The sequence below is a fragment of the Haliotis asinina genome, chromosome 4 (genome assembly GCF_037392515.1).
Source record: "Haliotis asinina isolate JCU_RB_2024 chromosome 4, JCU_Hal_asi_v2, whole genome shotgun sequence".
Lineage (NCBI taxonomy): Eukaryota > Metazoa > Mollusca > Gastropoda > Lepetellida > Haliotidae > Haliotis > Haliotis asinina.
The window spans coordinates 12,400,114-12,409,307 of record NC_090283.1 but is presented as its reverse complement, the minus strand read 5'-3'; the positions used below and the strand labels follow the sequence as shown (position 1 = coordinate 12,409,307).

Below are 9,194 nucleotides of genomic sequence, written 5' to 3'. Positions count from 1 at the left end.
ACACAGTGTAAACACCACATTTAATGTAATTCGAATGGCAACAGCCTGGAGATTACTGTTCAGTTTGACAGGGCTGTGGATCACTCCCTCTCTCACCAAGATAGAAGATCCTCCAGTGGCCCTTTCGCCTGGGAGAGAAAAACAATGATATGAGTTGTACTGACGTAATTTTATTGTATCTGTCTGCTTTAAATATGTTTCCTGCAGACAGAAAGCTGATGGTTTGTAGTCTTGGACCAGCAATTGTAAATCATTAAAATTTGTTTTAAATCCTCTACAATTCCACTGAATTAAAGGTTGTGAACTATTCATCTCTTTGGCGGATTGACTGGAGATCTGGCACGCCCATTTCTTTTAGGCGATAGACTAGTTGTCCTGTGATGGTTGTTTTCGGAAACATCCATCCGTTCCAGTGATCCAAACTTGTTGTAAAGTTTAACAGGATCATTGACCCTTTGGATATCCTCTCGATCTGCTTGTTGCGAGAGGAAGAGTCAATTTTATGTCTTGCTAAACCATTCCTTTCTTTCCTAGATTGGGAGTTTGGTGATGAATCCTTATGTAATCCTGATCTCTGCGGAGGTGTCACAGAAGTAGGTTCTGAAGAATCAGAAATCTGTTCAGCTGGGAATGGATCTGCTGTCTGCGTAAAAGACTCAGATGAAGAGTAGGGCTCAGGATTTACAGAACTGATCCATGTCAAATCTGTTTGACACTGAACTGTTGCTGAGGAAACTGTTGGATTTTTTAGAACGGAAGCATATGTTCCGGTCTGATCTGCAGTGGATACCAGTTTCTTTGCTTCTGTGTAAGAAATATTTTTTGTACATTTTATTTTACTTATTTCCATTTCTTTTTTCCATACTGGGCAGGCTTTGCTCGATGATGAGTGTGCTCCAGAACAATTCTGGCACTTTTTAACATCACTGGTACAATCTTCTGTAACGTGGGAAGTTTGGCTACAGTGTGCGCACGTGATTTTGTTCTTACACGAATTATACCCATGACCAAATTTTTGACATTTAAAGCATCTCAATGGGCTTGGTATGTACATTTCAACATGCAAGTTGCAGTACCCTGCTTTAACTGATTTTGGCGCCGTTGGAGATGAAAAAGAGAATAAGTAAGTGTTTGTTTTGAACGTTTCAGTGCCTTGTCGCCTGGTAAATCGTTTCACAAACGTAACCCCTTGATCATGCATTTCTGAAACTATATCAAACTCTGACATGTCATCAAAGAGTCGATCACGATCTCTTATGATGCCTTTGCTGGTGTTCAATGATCTATGAGGAGATACTGACACTGATATACCGACAAGTTCCTCGACTGACATTAGGTTCGTGGCTTGCTGTCGCCTGGCACATTCAATGAGAATAGATCCATTCCTCAGACGTTTGATAGTTTTTACACCTGCAATTCCATAAATTCCCTTAGCAACCGCAAAAGGGTTTTATCCGATTGGTGTCTTATCAGGTGTTTCCATCACCAAGAATCGGGGCCAATACTCTACTGATTTTGATATAGGAATCATATCATCATTCTCTGAATCAACTTCCAGTGTACGTTTTGATTTTTTGATGGGGGTTGGAAAAGCCATGGTTGTATGATTAAGTTTCATCATCTCTACTCCCCACCCGCCACCGAGTGCTAATAAAGGCGATATCCTATTGCCTGTGGATGTCCATCAGACAGATACCAGGGATACAGAGATGATATACACCAGTAGTAAGGCCTACCAGTTTGGCCCATGAGCCATCGCCCTCTGGCACTGGCATCTAGGCAAATTTTCACAAAATTGAAAATTGATTTATTATCTTATACACAAAGTAGAACATTTCAACATTGCATCCAAATAGAACCAAGCCAAAATATGATAGAGCAATGAAATTTAGTGCTCAGGGCTCGGCATGACCAGCCGATTGGTTGAACCGGGCCCATTCAACCTCCCGTCTAGGTGAAGTAAGGGTCGAAGGGGTGTGTTGAGCAAAGGGAACGCGGTCACAGGCCCCCAGTGCCCTCAACCCCCAGACTCCCGTCCCCCACCGACACAGGGCCGCAACCCACGGCAAACGGGGACGGGTTGGTGGACCAAATATCCCCCCGGGTCCACAACGGGGGTGTCGGCGAGCTCTTAGCGTTACCCAGCACCCACCACGAGGAGGTGGCTCGCCACGGGTGCCCTTTTTCGATTTAGAAAAAGCGTACGACACAACATGGAAACATGGAATTTTAAAAGATTTACGTGACTTTGGATTACGAGGCCGTTTGCCGCAATTTATAAATGACAACTTTTTAAATGACAGGAAATTTCAGGTCCGAGTGGGTTCTACCCTGCCTGATCATTACCTCCAAGATCAGTGTGTTCCACAAGGCAGTATTTTGTCTGTCACATTGTTTAGTAGCAAGATCAACAGTTTATCAAAGGTTTTAAGAGATTCAATTGATGGATCACTTTTTGTGGATGATTTTAATATTTCTTGTCGTGGTAGGAATATGCATACTATTGAACGACAACTGCAGTTGTGTTTAAACAAGATTAATAAATGGTGTCTTGAAAACGGCTTTAAATTTTCTAAATCCAGAACTAATTGTATACATTTCTGCCGTAAATACAAACCGCATAAAGACCCTGAACTATCTCTAAATGGTACACCCATCAAGGTTGTAAAGGAGGCCAAGTTCTTAGGTGTTATTTTCGACTCACATTTAACCTTTCTGCCACATATCAAATCGCTCAAAGTTAAATGCCTGAAGGCCCTAGATCTGTTAAACGTTGTTTCCAACACAAAGTGGGGAGGGGACCAAACTACACTCTTGCAAAACTATGGTGGAGCTTGCAAAAGCAACCTACAATTATTAGATTCTGTCCACCATCAAGGTCTAAGACTTTGTCTTGGGTCTTTCAGAACTTCTCCTGTTCACAGTCTCTATGTCGAGGCAGATGAACCATCTCTTACACAACGCCGAACAAAGTTAGCATTACAATATATTACAAAACTATACTCGAACTAATCTAACCCTGCACATAACTGTGTCTTCAATCCTCTCTATGAGGATCTGTACAACGAAAAGTGTTCTCTTGTTCCGCCTCTTGGGATCAGAATTAAGCAATTTATATCTGCTGCCAGCATTGACCTGGAAAATATAGTTCCTTCACGACTCCTTTCTTCTCCTCCTTGGCAATTGGCTAGGCCACAAGTTGACCTAGCATTAACTACTTTTAAAAACACAGAAACGAATTAAATACAATATAAACAAGAATTTAATCAATTAAAGAATAAATATATCAATTACAAATCCTTATTTACAGACGGGTCCAAAGACGGTGGCGCCGTGGCTTGTGCCATTGTCATTGGATCCAGAACAATATCTTCTAGATTAACTCCTAACAGCTCTATTTTCACAGCTGAAGCAAACGCCATATTAACGGCTCTCATATATATTGAAAAACAACATAAACATAAACAGTATATAATCTTTTCAGACTCATTTCTTGCCTTCAGGCTATTAAAAATATTTCTTGTAAGCATCCACTTTTAATTGAAATTATTGAATTGTAAAATGATCTTCCCACTGACCAATACGACATCGTCTTTTGTTGGTTACCAAGCCACGTAGGCATTTCTGGGAATACGATGGCCGATCTTGCTGCCAAGGCGGCACTCAACAAATCTGTGACACCACTTCTTATTCCGTACTCAGATTTTAAACCTACTATTAGATCTTATATACGTGATCTGATGCAGAAGAAGTGGGAAACCCAAGTGGGTGTAAATAAATTACATGAAATAAAACCCTACATTGGTTACACCTACTTGGGTTGTCAGTCCAGATTTGAACAGGTCATTATGCGGCGATGTCGTATTGGCCATACCAGCTATACACATGAATACCTTTTTAAAGGTGAGGATCCCCCGATCCCTCGTGATGAAAGAATCACAGTCAAGCACATTTTGCTTGACTGTGTTGAATATTCCATCACAAAGGATAACCATTTTCAATCACGAACTATGAAGAATCTTGTTAGTAAAGTAAGTTCTTATTTAATTATTGCATTTTTAAAAGAATGAGATTTGTTGAATGAATTGTAAATAATTAAATATTTTATTATTTGTAGTCTAGATTAGTAACTAAGATTGTTAGTGGCTGTACTCTCAAAGGGGGTTGAAGTATTGTAAAATTATTGTCCTCCTGAGAGGGTACGTAAGTCCACAATCGTTGACAGTAAATTTAAGTCTACCAGGATTTTAATCGTAGTATTCATGTCATTTTAATTTTGGCTAACTTTTCGTACAATCGCCAGCAGCTGAAGGGATGGTGTAAATCCAACTAGGGTCCATGTACTCTCAAAGGGGGTTGAAGTATTGTAAAATTATTGTCCTCCTGAGAGGGTACGTAAGTCCCAAAACATTCTCAGTAAATTTAGTGCGGCCAAACTTTTAATCGTAGTATCTTTGTTGTTTTAATAATGCTAATTTTCAGTATAACCGCCAATGACTGAACCGATGGTGTTAATCCAGCTAGGGTCCATGAAATTAGTAAAAGTACTGTAAGTCCCCATGGACCCTATTATGGTGATCTACCTTCGGTTGTTAGCGGTCCCTAGCCCGTGTTTTATATCGTATTGTCCTCTTTAATTACAATATTTTAGTTTTCAATTCTAGTTTTATGTTCATATCTGTACCTTCAATGTGGTGAGCTACAGCTATAACCACTTGGCTACACAGCAACTACCACCCAAAATGACAAAGTATAGACTATATGTCACAGTATATTTCGTTTAAAAGGGCATGTTTACACGAAAATAACCTTTTTGTCTTTCACTTGCACTTTTCCTGTGGCCCATATCACGTAGTGCAGGTATAGGTGTGGTGTCTCGATGTGCAGGCTACCGTTTCAAAGATCTTGTTGCCTAGCCATCAGCTGGCTTTATGTACCAGTCAGTTCCCCCTCTGTTAAGCATGGAAATGCTAATTCTCACCAGAACAGAAAACGTACAATCTGTTTGGACTCAAACATTAATCTGAATCAATTGGAAGTGAAATTATCGACACCAACAACTTTAACCCTGAGTCACAATATACCTCCACCAAATGCATACATTCAGTTACAATAAATACTCAATGAACCTTTCAACAATTGAACATATTTTTGTAGTTTATTCGTTTTGTGTAAAATCAAATATAACCAACCTGAAATCCACCAAAGTCAATATCCTCTTCCCATGACTTTCAAATCACCTTTCCCACTTGGGAGAAAGACAGCAAGTGAACGAACTTCACACTTTCCAAATGCAACTAAATTCAACATCCAATCAAGATGCTGCACATCTTCAACCAATAGAAACCAGGGACAAGACAGCAGGCCTGACCTCATTAAAACTTGGCTAATTTGCATAGGAACTACTTTCGACCCATGACCCAGTGGTTACTTTGAATACATCATGGACTTGTAAAAATGTAAACCTTTTCACTGACAATTATATTATTGTTTAAGGTGTTCTAAATTGATCCCAAACAGATAAACAAGACAAGACATCTTAAAATAGTATATATTTCCAGCACACTTTTACAATTTGTGTATTTTGTACTTGTTATGTATTTTAACCTTGTTATGTATTTTGTACTTATTATGTATTTTGTACTTGTTACAAAAGCACACCACGACGAGTGGTACCCAGACTAATATTTTCTTTATAATGAAATAGTTTTTGATAGTTTAATCAATATGTTTTTTGTTTTTTGACGAACAGAAAGCTCATAAGTTTCCCATTTTGTAAAAATTGGTAACTTTCGGTTAAATAATTATAAACAAAACTAATCTCAATGTTACATCATCGATTGGACGAACAGGAACGATCATGGCAACGGCGGTAAACAAACAAGTCCACATGCATCGTGATGCCGAAGAAAATGTACCATCCTTCTGACATATCCAACTACTTGTATTTAATCTGGAATTAATTACATCATGTGAATAGGTAAATGTTATTGTCTCTGCACAGAAATTACCACATTTAGCGAGTTTATTTTGATTCTGTTTGATAAACCTTCCAACATTCACAATGTTGACAGCCGTGACCTGAAAGGGCGTGGTCAAACTCGCGGTTTTTTCTAAGTGACAAGACACGTAGGATGTTTGAAAATACGCGTTCATAAGCAGAATCTGAACTCATATACAATGAAATAAAACGACTCAATACCTATATAATGCAGATCATGAAACAATATCACAATATTTGTAATTATATCCACCCTTGATAAAACCGGAATCACATACACGGCATTACACTTGTGGAGGTAAAATATAAACGAGTTGGAAAACGACCATTGATTCGTTTTCTAAATTGATTCAAATTCCCGTAAGATCATACTATACACCAGAATTACCTTTCAATCATCTTCAAATGTTTAAGATTATTTGTGTTCAATAGCAGTTGTCATTTGGTGCTTGTGTTGTAGTATTTTTCCTCCTGAAGTTAGTGGAAAAGATAATAAGGTAGGATAATTTCTATTTACAGAATACGAGGCCTGTTTACTTTCACCAGAGACAATATAACTTATGACAGGTACATAGTGTCAGTTACATCAAATTATAACATTTTCTGATAAATATACTGTTACTTCAACGACATAAATGGCATTAGTCATGTGTGATTCAAAATAATTCACCAAACAAAGAGGTACTGTTGAAAACAAAAATAGTTCATCACCCATTTGTATTTAATGTACATTTTAGCAAGATTTTATAAAGAAATAAAGTACACACAATAATATGAAACACATATCCATATATTTTATGGTATACATGTAGTTGTATTAAAGAATTGTGTGAAATTGTCAGTTTTCCACATCACTGAAAGACATTAATTAAAATTTGCTTATTTACACGTTGCTAATGCATTGACAGATCCTGGGTGTCTGCCCATGACTATTTGGGAGAGAAAAATAATTGTCATATAATGAGAATATATGAAAGTTGAGATTTAAAGTTGTAACCAACTATGAAACATAAAGCATTGCCAACTCTATCATAATCATTCAGCAAGAACTTTAATTTATTGTATAAAATTATGAATGCAATTCAACTTGTTCTGAAGTGAGACATATAATTTTGGTATACATGTCATAAGAACGCAATATTTATTAAATCATCCCCGATTTCATGTGAAACTACAACTGAAAATATATTTTAGTTTATAAAACATGTATCGTGCAGTTGCTACTGCACTCCATCGTCACACAAAAAGGCATGAATGTTATTTTGAAACAGAAATGCCACGCCCATATCCCCTCACCTGTTGTTGAGGCTGATGTTTGTACACGTTTTTTTGTGTTGGACCAGGCACCCGTGAACGGCCACCTCCTCGTGGTAGGTGCTGGGTAACGCCAAGAGCCGTTCGCCCGTCGTGGACCCGGGGGCATATTTATTCCACCAACCCGTTTGCCGTGGGTTGCGGCCCTGTGTCGGTGGAGGAGGGGATCCTGGTGGTTGAGGGCATGGGAGCAGGACCAGTGTTCCTAATCCTCAACACACCACTTCGGCCCTAACTTCACCTAGACGGGTGGTTGAATGGGCCCGGTTCAACCAATCGGCTGGTCATGCCAAGCCCCGAACATTACTATATGTAATGATGCACACAATTTTGACAATTGTAATGTGTGTATTATTAGGTCTTGTTCGATTTTTGAGTCTTCTGAATTTCAATTTTACAAATGTATGTTTTTGCCTAGAGTCGTATGCCCAGAAAGCGGTGGCTCATGGGCCAATCTGGTGGAATAATTAAACTTTTAATTTTTCTACTGGAGTATATCATCCGGGTGCCCTTGGTGCTGCAAGTCGGAGACCCACTTGTCATTAGACATTGTCCTTGTGATACGCCGTGGTGGGTGGGGAGCTCGGATGATGAAAATGTATACATTAAACATGGCTTATGAAACCCCAACTAAGAAAACCAAACGTCCTTTTGAAACTGATCCTATTGATGATGGCCTGCGACCGTCCAAATCAACTGATCTTTGGCCACGTTTTTTAGTGATTGAAACTATTGACAAGGCACCTTTAAAGCTGAACCCTTTCGCCATATCTAAGGGTATTCAGGGTATTGCTGGAGAAGTCAAGAACATAAGAAAGTTACGGTCGGGTGCGCTGCTGGTTGAATGCGCTAAAAGGCAGCAGTCGGCCAACCTTATGAGCACTGAATCGTTCCTCGGTGTTCCAGTTACTGTCACTGCCCACAAGACCTTAAATACAAGCAAAGGCATCGTCAGAGACCGCGATCGACTATTTGCTGAAATGTCAGGACTTGATATTGGGTACGAAATGAACGATCAAGGTGTGCTCTACGTCAAACGTTTTTCAACCCGTAAAAACAATGAAACTGTTCCAACCAACACGTATCTGTTCTCCTTTTCATCTCCGACAGCTCCAAAATCATTGAAGACTGGTTAGTGCAACATCAATGTTGACGTGTACATTCCGAACCCGGTCAGATGTTTTAAATGCCAGAAGTACGGCCATGGTGTAAATACTTGTACATTGTCCGTTGTGTGTGCTCACGTTGTGTGTGTGGTGAGAAGACACATACAACAGAAGATCCTGCAAGTACCTTTAAAAAATGCACTAACTATTCAGGAAACCATTCATCTTTTTCGAAAGAGTGTCCGATTTGGAAAGAAGACATGGAAATTAACAAGATCAAATTTACTCAAAATATCAGTTTTTCTGATGCCAAAAAACTTGTAAAGAGATCTGAACTTCCAGACAGTTATGCTTCTATAACCTAAACATCAGCTGAACCAAGCCATAAAATATCTACTTCTTCCACAAGCTGTCAAACAAATTTGACTTGGGTCAAATGTGATTCTCCTCAGATTTTCTATCCTACTACTTCTCAAACTACGGAATCACTTCCTAGTAAGTCACAAAAGCGGTTAGAGTCATCTTCTGATCCTAAGCCACCCTCTCAGTCACGTTCACAATCTCAATCGTCATCTGATACCCAATCAGCCAGTACAAGCAAAACTAAAGTGAAGCATGAGGCCTCAAAAAACCTTAGTGGAAGAGCCCCTAAAGGGTCACAAAATAAAATTCAGCTACACAACTAATATGGATCTCTGGAGGACATGGAAGTGTCTGAAAACGTCCATTCTAGGGCACATACCTTGTCGCCCTCCAAAAGAATGCGGGGTAGA

At 39.2% G+C, this 9,194-nt stretch overlaps 1 protein-coding gene across 1 annotated transcript; it reads left to right on the top strand.

Moving 5' to 3' along the window:
• Positions 1-7,926: 7,926 nt before the first annotated feature.
• LOC137280771 (uncharacterized) lies at positions 7,927-8,451 on the top strand. Its single transcript, XM_067811985.1, has one exon. It carries the CDS (start codon positions 7,927-7,929, stop codon positions 8,449-8,451), a length of 525 nt encoding a protein of 174 aa, XP_067668086.1.
• Positions 8,452-9,194: the final 743 nt, after the last annotated feature.